Genomic DNA, 13,901 nt, shown 5'->3' on the forward strand with positions numbered 1-13,901 from the left:
TGCCATGCCCCCGCCCCCCGCTCTCCCGAAGCCCCCCAGATACCCCCCAGCAGCTGTGGAGCCCCCCGCCGACCCCCAGCACAGCCGGAGGCAAGTGGGGCTCATGGTGGGAAGGGGTTAACCCCTCTCTGAGTGGGAGGAGGTGGCTGAGTGGAGCCAGGCCGGGTCAAGCCCCGGCCCAGGCCCCTACCTCATCCAGCCCCCCAGGGAGCCATACAACTGGAGCCACACAAACAGGCTGCGCAAACAGGCACACTTGTCTGCCGGCGCGTGAGTTAGCGCAGAGTTCACGCAGGAGGGCCCGAGGCCCTTCCTGCAAACTCCCCAGGGTAGACAGTCCCAGTCGTAGCCAGCCCACCAGAGGCGTGACACGGATGGGCACGTACCGCACCCCAAGGGTCCCCTCAGGCTCTGCGGTCCCCCACTTGGGCACCTCAGAGACGGCCACCCAGACGGACCCCGTGGTCCTGGGCTCCACGCAGACAGAGCCCCTGACTATCAGCTGTGGGGGCTGCCTGTCCCTTTTTCAGGCTCTGGTGCCTGGGAGTATGGCCGCCTCCCCTTGTGGGGTCTGCTCCCTTTTGGGGTCTCTGGCGCACCAGCTGGAGGAGCTCCAAGCCACAGTCCAGAGACTGCGCACAATCAAGGACTGTGAGCAGGAGATTGACTCCTACTGCCAGGCCCTTCTCCCCCGGGAGCCAGAGGGTAGACCACCGTCTCCCTCCAGGACAAAGGAGGGACTCCAGGACCTCCCATTCTGTCCAGTCAGGGGCATGGACCAAGGTGGTCAGGGGCCCTAAGGCCCACTCCACCAAGGTCCCTGCCCTGCCAGAGCTTAGCAACCTCTTGCTGCTCCAGCAGAGCGTGCTGAGATGCCAGCTCCCGCAGGCAACACAGGCTCAACTGCAGCTACCGCCCCCACTTTCCCCAAGACAAAACATAAGGTGTTTGCTGTGGGAGACTCCATCCTGAGGGGGACCGAGGGGGCAATGTGCGACCCCGACCCCTTAGCCCGGGAAGTCTGCTGCTTCCCTGGGGGCCTGCATCCAGGACCTTGCGGAGAAGATCCCTGAACTCCTCCAGCCCACAGACCACTGTCCCATGCTCCTTATTCATGTGGGCTCTTATGACCCCTGCCACCCCCAGTGCTCCTTCCTGCCCATGGCAGGGGGTCGGACTAGATGATCGGTCTTGGTCCCTTCCGACTCGTTGATTCTATGAGAGACAGCGTGAAAGGCCTTCTTAAAGTCTAGAAAGACTACAACCACAGCAACACCATCATTCAAGGATTTAGTTTCTTGGTCATAAAAGGTAACAAACACCATCATCCAAGGGTGATGGCCAGGGTGGTCAGGCAGGACCTGCCTTTGATGAACCCATGCTGATTGCCCCTGAGCATGATCTCCCCTGCTGCCCCCCACAGATGTGCTCCTTGATGATTCTCTCCAAGTTGATGATTCTCTCCAAATTGTCAGTGATCCTTGGGCATCTGCTGCCTTGGTCTGCTGCTCCCAGTGTGGGGGGTTGTCAAACACTGTCCCCGAATGCCCCCATGGCAATGGATGAGCTGGAAGGCAGCTCTGTCTGCCTGCGCTGCTGCCAGGGGCACCAGCTGTTGCAAATGCTCCCATGGCAGTGACGGCAACAGCAGGATCCCAGGATGCTGTGGCAGCTCTCCATGGCAGAGCAAGCTGTCAGGGAGCCAGCCACTCTCCCTTTCCCTGCCCCCACCAGCAAAGGACTCTGGGATGCTGGAGGACTGAGAGACCCCAAATGGCACTACATGTAACCATTTGCTCACTCTGTATGGTGATACAAAACATCAAAGGTCCTTGTTGCAACAGCAATGTTTTTGTGATGAATCTGACATGGTTGCAGCTCTGCAGATGGTTTGGAAGTGTGTGAGTTCTCACTTTTTGTAGCCTTGCATGGACATTTATATTGTGACAAATGAAATGTGTCCAAACTTTTAAGTCACAGCCCTGTCAGTCCAGTCCCACTCAGGTTGCTCTTGCCATGGAAAGGCTCCTGAGAATTGCCTCCCTGGGCAGGGGGCTGTCCTGGCGGATGTGGAGCTGGTGTGTGGATCCCAAACTTTTTCTGCTCTTAGCCCCGTGCTGCTGAAAGGCGCTGGGACCCAGCCAGAACATGGATCTGTGCGTCTTCTTTGCTTCCCACTTAGCACAGTATAAGTTAGAGCAGCCTTAAGACAGTCTAGTTTATTCCAGACGCCAGGTAGGGTCCTGCAACATGCTAGAATTCGGGAAGAACAAAGGCCATTTAAAACCATTTTGATCCTACTCCTCCCCAAACACGGGAAAGGAGTATTTCAGGCATCAGGCCCACTGCACTCATTAGCCTTAATAAGGTCTGCCTCTTCCCCAGAGGGCTCTGGCTGCAGACACTACCCCACAAGGTGGTGGCTGTGCAGGGAACAGTACTACTGGGCCTACAGACACCTGGAGCGAGAGCTGTGAGAACTGCACAGCCAGGAGCTGTCAGCTTTCGTTGACCTGGCACCGGGACGAGCTGCTAAAGGCAATGAGAGCACCCTCAGGGACACTGTTTGTCGGGATGGACCCTGGGCACAAACTTTTTTATTTGTTTGTTTTGGCTTGACGCCGAATTAGTTCCCAACTCCAAATCCACCAAGCCAAGCTCAATCATTCAAGTCTGTGTGCCTTAACCACCAGCAAGTCTCTTCCCTCCCAGACCCATCACTCTGGGACTTGGGATACTGCTCAAGTCCATGGCAGGAATCGTATGTAGAAGCCCCAGCCCAAAGGCCTTGGAGTTCAGATGCCCTCCAGTCACACTTCCTCCCAGGCAAAAGGCTGAAGGAGCAAGACAAAAGGAAGTGAAAACAAAGTCCCCCATTACCACTTTTTTTTTTTTAATTTTAGTAAAATTTGTCATGTTCCAAGCCAAATCAGGCAAATCAATTCCAAATCTATGAGCCATTCAAGAACTGTATGTGGCCCTACTACCAGCAAACATCCGCCACTCCCACCTGGGGCTTCAGATGTTTCCAAATCATTTCGCAGGCATCTTATGTGCAGGCCCAAGCCCAGAGGCTTGGGGCATGGATGCCCCCCAGTTTTGCTTGCCCTCAGCCATACAGCAGCAGGAGCAAGCTAGGGAGGAGTCTCACATTTCCATAAAGTGGGCATAAAGCCAAGATCATCCCATGGGCCATGAACGTGGGAGGGTAGTTAACCATCACGTCCACGGGTACTACCCCATGCCAAAAAGGTGGTTAGCCCCTGTCCCTGGGAAAAATCACCATGGTGATCATGGTATTTCCCTGAGTTTTCTGCATTTGGGAAACTCACAGGGTCAGTTGCCTGGAGAGCAAGAGACAAGCCCTGCCCTGGGAAAAGCACCTGGGTCATCACAATGTCTCTCCTGACCGTCAGGGGCTTGGCAGGGTTCATGGTGGAAGTGAGGCTTTCCTAGCTACCAAAGAGTTGGATGGCCCCATTCCCTTTGCTGTTTAATACCAGGATGTTGCAAGGGCTTGAGGAATGTAAATCAAGGCTGTCCAACTGGTGGCCCATGGGCTTCATGCAGCTCCTAAGTGGTTAACAAGCAGCCCCCAGGCTCCCACCTGGCTGCCACTGCCCCACTGCTGGGGCAGCTTAGATGGCCCGAGTGACCAGGCTGCCCTTCCCTCCTCCAGCTCCTGCTCCCTGCCTCTGCTCCCCGGGGCAGGGTGGAGCGGCAGGGCTGGGTTCAGGGAGCGCACTACATGCTGGCCAGGGGGAATTGGGGCCGCCCAAGCAGCAAGAGAGGAGCTGCATGTACATGGCCAAGAGTGAGTGTGTGCTACTCGCACTGCCCACACGCCACAGAGAGACCAGTCTGCACACAAAGCAGGGAGGAGTCAGGCTATGTGTGCAATGGGAGAGCCAAGCTGCCCAGGCTGTGGACAGTGGAGCTTACCCCAGGGGTCTCCAGCCTGTGGTGTGTGGCTTGCAAGACTGGCAGCCCCCCAGTACAGAAGCTGGACAGCTCTGGCATAGACAATCCCCCCCTGAATCACTAGTCCCAGCTTAAATTCATCATTAGGTTCCCTCGTGGTGTTATGCCAAGCAGAACAAGCTGGAGTGGAGGAACGGGATGTGAAGTAGCACAGGGAAGGGAGCTCTGGACTTAGGAACATGCATGGGGAGAGGTGAGCAGAGGGATGGGCAGACAGTAGCTCAGAGCTGAAATGGTTCAGATCTGGGGGCGTGAACAAGCAGCATCGTGGCACACTGCACTGAACACCGCTTGCTTCCCATGTCCCTACAGGATTTCATGAACCTGACACAAGGTTAATGCTGCTTTTGGATCAGCCTATTCATGCCCTCACCAGAGACGGGCTGGCCTGGCTGAATGCTCCTGGCTCAATCCATCTCGATGAGCGACCCTGGGGTAAAATCCCTTTTCTTTCCCTCAGCGGGAGTGGCTGGAGGATGGTGAGAAGGAGGCCAGTGATAACTGTTTCTCAGTTAGAGAAGACAAGCCATACAGGAGGAGGCAGGGCTGATACCATGGGAATCAGGGGCTGCCGGCAACCAGAGACAGGGAAAAGACAGGGACAGGAGAGGCTGGGGAAAACCTGGGAAAGAGAGTCTGGCCACTGTCTGGGGGTAAAATATCACAGAGGGCAGGCAGCAGTGTGCAACATGGCAGGGAATCTGAGTGGGTGGGAGAAGAGATCCTGGGGTTTGGCCCATACCAGGACATAGCCCTCATGCACTGTGGGGAGGAAGGTGGCCCCAAGCACGGCAGGAGAGGGCATCAGTGGATGTGTTAGGATGAGGCCAGGACATGGCTGGCCCCACCTGATGGACCAGCTTCCCTGACAGGTCCTGTCTTCCATGATCCACAGGCTGCCAGTGCCCAGCCAAGTGGAAGGGAGGGGCTGAGGGGCCATGAAAGGAAATCAGATTTAGTCTGAAGCCTGCAGTGATGCTTTTAAGTGGATTTGCCAGGAAGACACTGTCCTGATCTGACCAAGGCTGATGGTGCCTCCCAGTGTTTTCCTGCTTTCCACGACATACCTGGGGAAACTGGGATGCAGAGACAAGTGGGCTGGCAGGCCCACGTTAGTCACTCACTTTGCATTTGGGTTCCTTGGCTGGTTTGCTGCAGAGCCAAAGTCCTTGCTTGGTGCAGCTGGAGCTGGCAATACCATTGTCATTCATGTAAGCACAGAGTCCTTCATTCAGTACTGAAAACCTGCCACAGCAAGAAACTCAGTCAGCAGAAGCAGTGGGACAGCACAGACTGGTTGGGAGACTCTGGCTCTTCAGACCCTTCTACTCCTATTGAAGGAAGGTGCATAGGAGCCGCAAGGTGACACAGCGTGAGTGCCCGGTGTGTGCTGCCCCAGAAACGTGGTAATGTGGCCATGTCAGGCACATACCAACAGGACTCAGACTCAAACACACACACTGGTCCCTGCCCAATGCCTCACCAAGGCAGGCCCATGGTTTCCCTTGGGGCACCGTGCACACACCATATACATAGTTCTCTGGCACTGCCCTTTCACAGCTCAGATGAGCCCGGGGTGTCTGGGTTTAGATCCCACAAAAACTTGCAGCACAACCAGGAGTCTCAGCCCAGGCTCTGTGCTGCAAGGAGACCACCTCTTCCAGCCTCTAGGCTACACTCGGACACAGCTCACAGATCTAAAAGGGACTCACCAGCGAGTGAAGTTGGTGCCATCAGCCCATTGCCAGGGCTGGCCTGGATCCCTCCGGAGGCCAATCCAGTAGTCTGAGTGGCCTTTATAGCGCATTAGAAATGCCTGTTTCAGAAAAACAGAGCAGACAGATGTTACACATATCCTCCTCCTGGAGTCCATGCCAATTCTCTGAGCGGATACTCAGCAGATGGTTCAGCCGGGGCCCATTCTGCACTAAGAAGTGTCACTGCCTCTTGCAGTCCTAGCCTGCGCTCCCCCAGGAAGGCACTGCAGGCCTGCTCCCCACATCCACCTAGGTCATGACACAGGAACACTTCTTGGCACGGCACAATGACTTGGGATGTTGGCTCAAAAGGGTTTTTGCAACAAAGAGATGTTCCCTAGGAGCATCTTTGCAGAGAGGAACATCACTTTCCTTGCAATGTTTCCATTTTCCCCTGAGGAACTGTTTTGCTGTGGGTCAGCTCAGCACTAGCCCATGTGCAGCATCTGATCGGCCGTGCAGCCTCACGGATGTGGTATTTCTGGTGCCTCCAGTCCCCGGACCCACCTATGGGCCAGGCTCCCCGCCCAAGTTGTCTTCAGTGATGCACGAGGGTTTCCCTATTGGCTGAGACACCACTGAGCACCATGGAGGACACGGCCCAACCATGGGAGCCCATAGGAGAGAGCAGGGAAAGGAGGAACCAACACCCCTGTCTCCAAGAGGCACCAGGGCAGCCGTCATTGCCGAAGCAAAGTGAACTGTCGTGGCTGGACACAGCCAAGCGGTTTGCTCGAGGAACATCCAAGAAAGGAAAAAAAATAATAATTCTGAATGAAGAGCAATAGCTGCATTTCCAGATGCATTTTGGAGCAAGTCGGGGTGAGCTGGCAGACGTGGCATTTCAACTTCCTGCCCTGGGAAGGCAGTGCAGAACATGGGATCTCCATCAGGTGGAGCACACTGCTTCCTCTCAGCCCGGCCATCCTTTGAGTGCTGGCCTCAGGCCTCAGCTGCATTCCCACCCCGTCACATGCCTGCACTGTCTGCAGCTCTCAAGGTTTTACTGCAAAGCTCACTGTATTTGTTACTTTCTTCGAGCCCTGGCTCCTGGCATCAGGCAGTCATGAAAGACCTCCAGGTCTCTTAAAAATATATGAAAAAGTGATTAAAAAACAAAACAAGGAAGAGTACAGCAGCCCTACCCTTCTCCTGCCATCATCTGTAAGGCAAGGGCACAGGGGAGCGTGCCTGGAGCAGTGCAGAGCACCCCCGTTTCCCCAGCACCGGGTGGGACGTGCTGCCCCCTAGAGCTGCCCCAGGGGCCAACTGAGTTGGGCACAAAACCCCCTTTGCCAACCTGCCCCAGGCAAGGCCTGCTGAGCAGTGCCACCCACGACTTGCATCTCTCACCATTTCCTTCTTGTTGTCAATCCGGGCCAGGGAGGCACCAAAAGAGGAGCAGTTGCTCTGGCTCGAGTCCCAGTTCCCCTGGGCCTCAGAGAAATAGTAACATCTCCCCAGGTAGCCAATCCAGCCAGCAGGACATGACAGCACGGGCATGGCAGGAGCAGCTGGATGCTGTTCAGGCCTCTTTGCTGGGGACAGAAACAGAACAGGGTGAGATATCTGCCCTTCTGTAACCAGGAACAAGCCCTTGGTGGCGACATAGTACGACCTTGCCTCCGAACACCGACATGCTGCACTACAAGTCCCTGGGCTCATTCCTGAGAGGCCTGCCTCCCTCACCAACCCACAGGGCTAGCACTGCCTGTAGCTCCCAAGGGGACAGCCCCAAATCAAGACCTGTGTTTTCAACCCCACCCTCCTCGGCAGGAGCTGCAGTTTGGTGCCTGCCTGCAAGCTGCCAGACTGAACCTGCACATCTGCTCAGAGGCTCCTGTGCCTGTGTCAGGTCCATGGGGGCAGAGAACAAGGGCACGGTGCAGGGCTGGCACAGAGCTGCTCTCCAAACACCTCACCGCAGGGAGCCCCAAGATCAAACCACCGGTCACATCAACCGGCCACCACGGGATGCTGCAACTGCCCGGTACCTGCAGGAGCAGCATCCTGCCGCAGGCTGATCAGCAAGCTTTAAGAACGGGCTGACGTCACGTCCCTCACTTGGTCAATGCTTCTGAGCAAGCGCCTGGCTGCTTCTCCTGGCCACCACTGTGTGCACAACCCTCATGCCTCCAGGAGCCCCCTTCCCACAAAACACTGCCAATCTCCAGGCTTTGTAGGCCAGATCAAAATCACTCTGCAGGCTGGATGCAGCCTGCAGGGCATGGGCTACCAACCCACACTCCACAACATCCAGGTGTAGCATGCACCGTGCAACCACAGCTCCGGCTTCTCCAGCCTTCCTGGATGCAGGATGGAGTTTAGTGAGTTTATGGAAGAGAGGAGATGGCACGGCCACCAAGTGCCCAGTGACCCCCACTACTGCATCCAAACCCTAGCTCGGGAGACCATTTCCCCAGGTCTCAATATGGGACAAGCTGACAATGCCTGATCTGACTCCTGAGGAAGAGAAGAGTTGTGGGAGTGAGAGGCAGAGGAAAACGCATCTGTGTGACAGACACAGGCCTGAATTAGGCGTGGTCAGTGCAGGCTCTTCACTCACCTGAGTGTGCGATGAGGAGAATTGTGAGACAGAGATTGAGAGCCACACTCAGAATCAGCGAGAGAGTTACCCATGGCGGGAGTGTGGCCAGGCAGCCTGAAAGAAAAATAACCAGGAACTGTCCACCATGTCTCTGCACCAGAAGGAGAGCAGACTTCATTATACTGGGAGAAGGAACAGCTGGACCCAGAAGGCAAAGGTAGGGGCACTTGTGGGAGGGAAAAGTGTGAACTTTTGACAGAAAACATTTAAAAGAATTAAAATAATGTCAAATGGAAGAGCAATCACACCACTGTCCTTAACAGCAGTACTCTTTGGTTGCTAGTTGTCAATGACTCTGTCCCTGATCCCTTAGGAGCAATTAGTCATAGCGTAGTTGCAGTTGGAGACGGTAAGGATGGGACATCTGGGGACAAAATCCAGAGGCCAAGTCCTTCACTGGACCCTGCTTCTGTGCACGAAGCAGCCACTACCGGAGGAGGTACAGGTCTGCGCTGTGCTCCTGGTCTTGACACCGGGGCAGCGGAAGACCAGAACATTGCAGCATGGGGCTGTACCTTGAGGAGACTTTGTGCTTCTCTCTCCACCCTGCAAAGGCATGGTCACATCAGTCTGTCCTTTTCCTTTCTGAGAGTCTTCCTGGAAATATGTAGGCTCAGCCTTGGCACAGGATCCATTCTCCCTCTTTTTTTCCATTGCAGAAGGCATCAAATCCCAGTATCCAGGCATGGTGCCCTCATGCGCTCAACTGTAGCTAATGCACCTGGGCTTGGTAGTATGGGCAGAGCCCTTGCAAGACAATTTCAAAGCCACTCACTCGATTGTGGCTCAGGCACGGCTCAGCTGCATGAGGCGATTGGATAAAACACTTTTCAAATACAATTTGTACTTGTGTTTTACCCAGCCACGCACACCCACTGAGCTGTGTCTGGGTTGCATTCGAATGAATGGATTCAAAACTCTCCTGGGCACTGCTTGGAGCTCCAGAGCCAACAGGGTCTCAGCAAGCGCTGCCATTGACTGAGCCAGCTGGCTGCAGCACCATCACTCCGTTCTCTTCTGCTGCAGTCCCCTGGCTGGTCTGCACCAGAGGAGTTACCTGTGGGGAGAGAGAGCACGTGTACTCAGGGTCACTGCACCTGAGCTTCAGGTAGGTGATTTCATTGCCCCTCCCAGCTACATGCCCCTGCTGCCAAAGCCCCAAACCACACATGGCCCCCCTGAATGTAGCCAGGGTTACCAGCCCCACAGCAGGCAGAGACGGCCTTGGGAACTGTAGCAGGGCATTAAGGTGCCTGCTCCTTGAAAAGCAGTGGTATGGGCTCAGGTGCTGGTTGCTAGGGGCAACGAGGAAGCACTAAGGGCCCACACCTGGTGAGTCAGCTGACAGGAAGGGGCAGGGCTGACCACTATAAGACCCAGACTGGAGGCTGGGAGTGCTCACTCTTTCTCTCTCTCTGCTGGCAGCCAGGAAGGAAGAGTACTGCCTGACCAAGGAAAAGTGATTGGCCCTGAATGTACCAGCCACCAGTTACACGGGTGACAGATGTGGTGGGGTTTGGAGAACGTTGAGTCCGGTGGTCAGCTCTGTGTTATAGCCCAGGGGAAATCGAACAAACAACGTCCGGTACACCTGTGAGGCTTGGGGCGTGGTACAGGGGCCACTGGAGCCATGCATAGCCCATAAGGCTGGGGTGCACCGAGTCACCAGAAATAGAGCTGAGACTGAGATGCGTCAGAGCACCATGTCAGAAAGGATAAAAAGCAGCCTCCCTTATACATTGTTAACATCAAAGATGTGGTGAGCGATATGTGAGGGTGTTTTAGTACCACACTGGCGTGGTAAGGGGCGCTAGGGGAGTTCACGGCCACCCCTAGAAACCCACGCTCTCACAGGGACACACTGATGTAACCCTGCTGCTCCTGTACCTGTGTGACAACCTCTCAGTAGACGCAGCTACATGTGCAGTAAGTACACAAGAATAAACTACAGAGCTTATTGCTCCAGAGTTTTTGGCTCCTGCATGCCCTGTTTGAACATGTGCCTGAGAGCAAGCAACCCCAGAGTGCTCAGCTCTAGAGTTTATTCATGCACCGCCAAGTGGAGCCCAGTCAGAGCCACCCCACCTGGCAGAGGCTCCAGAGGAGGCAGAGTGCAGCCTGCCAGCCTAGGGTGCTCTAACCTGGTTTCACACACTGCAGAGGGGGTGCCTGGGGCATGAGGGTGCTTCACTGTGGGGCTAGCCTGTAGGTAACTCCCAGTGAGCACTCTTGTGCCCCCATCCACCTGGGTTAGCATCTACGTATGTGCTGCCGCTACTCACGAGAAGACTCTGCAGCAGGGTAGTGCTTGTAACTGCACATACTATCCTGCGGTGGCGTTTTCAGCTTCCTGACCCTTGTAGAGGTGCACATGTAGATGCTGAGACCTTCACTGCAGAGCTAATTCATCAGTTCCACAGTAAACATTGGGGCTGTGCAGGGAAACAAAAAGCTCAGTGCTTTCCCTGCCAGCGTGATCCATCACTGCAGGGAGGAACACAGATGGCATACGCACACACACTTCTACGTACATAGAAGATGAAAAATCAGGTATTCATCAGAGAAGAGTCACATTATACATAGTAGTTATTAATATTATTACAGTTAGTTGAGATAGAGACTGAAGACAACACAGAAGTCAGATTCAGACTGAGCCTAACACAGAACTCAGGCTCTTAAAAGAAGGAGATGCATCATTTTAGGTACACATCACATCACAGAAGAACAAGAAGTACAGTAGTAATCACACATTCACATTAATAGAACATCACAGAAAACACCATAAATAGTTATTAATAAGAGTCCAGTGTGCACACACAACACAGGGAATAAAACACACAACACAAAAGGAGCGTCTCACACACACACACGCCCCTTTTGCAGCACAGGAAAGATTAATATGAAGCATGTTGGAAAGGCAGGTGCCAGGTCAGCTGGCAGGGTAGGGAGAGCTAGAGCTGCATGTCCCCCTCCACCCCCCAAACAGGCTTCTCTTCCCAAGCAGCCAGGATGTTCTGCTGTCGGTGGAAGGAAGCAAGTGGGAGCAGTGTCTGCACCTGATGTCCTTGCACCTGCACCACCTCCCCCAAGTCCAGAAATAGGCACCAGCAGTGCAATCACTGTCTCCTCCACCCAATGTCATTTCTCAGTGTGAGCCCCCACTGCCAGAGGAGCTGGATCCAGGGGCTCTGAGCACACTGGCTCAAGCACCTCTGGGGACTGAGGGAGAATCACGGTTTGGGCTCCACACCCCTCGAACTTCCCCTAGACCGAGGTCTCCTCCAGAAAGCAGCACCTCGGAGGAGGTTGAGCTGTGGAGGCAAGTGGCTCAGCTGAGGCAGCTCCTTCTGCTGTTGTGCCTCGGGCTGCTGAAGACTGGGAAAAGGCAGGATCCTCATCCTCAACCCAGAAGCGGGCGAGTAACATAGTGTGGGAGCATTGAGAGCTGGCAGATGATCCCAGGTTTGCTATCTGCCAGCACTGCTGAAGGCACATCAGCCGGGGCAAGGACATGAAACACTTGTCCACCACGGCGATGCTGCTGCGTCTGAGGAGGCAGCACCCCCTCGCCCCTCCTGCTCCTCAGCCTGGCACCAGTGCAAACGTGACAAAAGGGAAGTCCCCCCACTCGCTCCAAAGCTCCCTTCCCCCAAAGCAGAGGCAGGCCACCCTGGACCAGTGGGGGAAAAGGAGGACAGACAGCAGGGGTGAGTCGCAAAGGCCAGCAAGATCACCCAGACCATTGGGGAGATGCTTGCTCTGGAAAGCCAGCCCTTCTCCTTAGCTGAGCGGCCAGGGTTCAGGAGGCTTGTAGTGCTTCTGGCCCTGGCCCCATCTGACAAAGTGCCTGCACACACCACGTGTAGCAGGACGGTGGCGCCCGCACTCTACGAGGCATGCAGGGAGTACCCGAGGGAGGAGCTGCACAAGGCAGGGCCACAGGTAGCCTTGCACTTCCCCTCCGACATCTAGAGCAGCCAGGCTGGCCATCACACCTACCTTTCCCTCACAGGGCACTGGTGCGATCAGTCAGGCCATTGGTGGGATCTCCTCCAAGCTGGGGCATTACATGAGTTTCACACGGCAAGGGAGATCATGGGGGCCATGAACTGCATGGTGCAGGGGTGGCTCGTTGGGCAGACCTAGCTCACCTGCGCGTTCATGGTCACCAATGTGGTGAAGGCTGTCCATGATGTCAGCTTTACAGACTGCAGCTCATAGTCAGGGATGCCTTGGAGGGAGGCAGGGCTGCCAGTAATACCACCACCGCTACTGCTACAAGCCGGGTGATTTCAAAATGCAGGAAGGTGGTGGGCTACTTCTACCGCAGCATCAAGGGGAGCAAGATGTGCTGCAGGATGCTCAGCTCTGCCTGTTTCTCCCGCAGCACAAAATCCTGCAGGACGTGGAGACTCGGTGGAACTCCACGTACCCGACGCTCGAGAGGCTGGTGGAGCAGGAGAAGGCCACCCAGGAGATGGCCTTGCTGGGGGAGATCAGGATCAGCCGCCCCCTGAACAGAGCTGAGTGCGCACCATCTCCCAGATCTCGGTGGTGCTGGAGGCCATGAGCCCCTTAGCACGGGCCATGCCCTCCCCAGCCAGGGGCCCCGAGTGAGGGAACTGGAGACCCGGATGGAGAATTTCCTGGGGAAGAAACTTCCCGGCTGGGGCAGACCACTGGGGAGCGGGGGGAGAGCAGGGGGAAGTACTGCAGGTACTTCCTCAGCCTGACAAAAAGATATACCTTACAAAGCTTTCGAGTTGAAAAACCCGATAAGTATTCCTTTTCTCTCCATAATACACATACAGACATAAAAACACACGATACGCCGTCGCGCACACAACACAACGCTGTCACTTCTTGCTGTCAGTGCCTCTATAAAGAGAGAGGCTCTGTGCCCGCTCCGCTCGGGTACCTTTGCTGCTGCTGCGGCGATTGGTGTGGAGCCACCTACGTTATTTTGACCGGCCGTCGGTTACAGCGGTGGCCTGCCTGGGGCGCGGGGACGCCGGGCTGGGCCGGGACTGCCCCGGCGTCCAGCAGCTCCTCGGGCCCCGGCCCGGCCGCTACCGCCCCGCCGCTCGCCTCCAGCCGGCAAACCCCCATTACTGAGGCCCCCCCGCCCGGCCCCGCGCCCGCTCACCTCCGCCTGCCGGGACCCGCGGCGCTCGGCTCAGCTCGGCTCGGCTCTGGCCGCGCGCCCGCAGCGCAGTCCGCTGCGAGGAGTTGGCGCAGGCGCAGGCGCCCGGGATAAGGGCCGGGATAAGGGCGGGAGGAGCCGAGCGTTGGTCCAACCGCAACGGCGCGGAAGGAGGTGGAAGGGCGGTTTGTTCCGCCTCTCTGTCCGTCTGAAGTCCCGAAACGGAACAGCCAGGTGAGCAGGGCCAATCCTGAAACTTTCTCACCAAACCCTAACGCCACAGCCTAGATTGCATAGATTTCATAGACATTAGGGCTGGAAGGGACCTCGGGAGATCATCGAGTCCAGCCCCCTGCCCAAAGGGCAGGAAGTCAGCTGGGGTCATAGGATCCCAGCAAGATAAGCATCCAAT

General features: G+C 55.9%; 1 protein-coding gene across 8 annotated transcripts in view; it reads right to left on the reverse strand.

The window, feature by feature from the left end:
- LOC149851920 (C-type lectin domain family 2 member D-like) overlaps positions 1-13,641 on the reverse strand; it is a 42,966-nt gene extending 29,325 nt beyond the window's left edge. Inside the window, exons 1-7 of one of the 8 annotated variants that reach the window (XM_090030216.1) lie at positions 13,493-13,641; positions 8,862-9,403; positions 8,305-8,400; positions 7,092-7,276; positions 5,694-5,797; positions 5,106-5,226; positions 1,278-2,253 (exon numbers count right to left, since the gene is read on the reverse strand). In XM_090030216.1, coding sequence (XP_089886342.1) covers positions 2,215-2,253; positions 5,106-5,226; positions 5,694-5,797; positions 7,092-7,276; positions 8,305-8,400; positions 8,862-9,033 — 717 coding nt within the window. In that variant the 5' untranslated portion in view covers positions 9,034-9,403; positions 13,493-13,641 and the 3' untranslated portion in view covers positions 1,278-2,214. The other 7 variants (XM_090030223.1, XM_090030218.1, XM_090030220.1 and 4 more) reach the window with 7 other exon arrangements.
- Positions 13,642-13,901: the final 260 nt, after the last annotated feature.

This window comes from Crocodylus siamensis, unplaced genomic scaffold, assembly GCF_052110815.1.
Source record: "Crocodylus siamensis isolate JL-2025a unplaced genomic scaffold, ASM5211081v1 HiC_scaffold_32, whole genome shotgun sequence".
Classification (NCBI taxonomy): domain Eukaryota; kingdom Metazoa; phylum Chordata; order Crocodylia; family Crocodylidae; genus Crocodylus; species Crocodylus siamensis.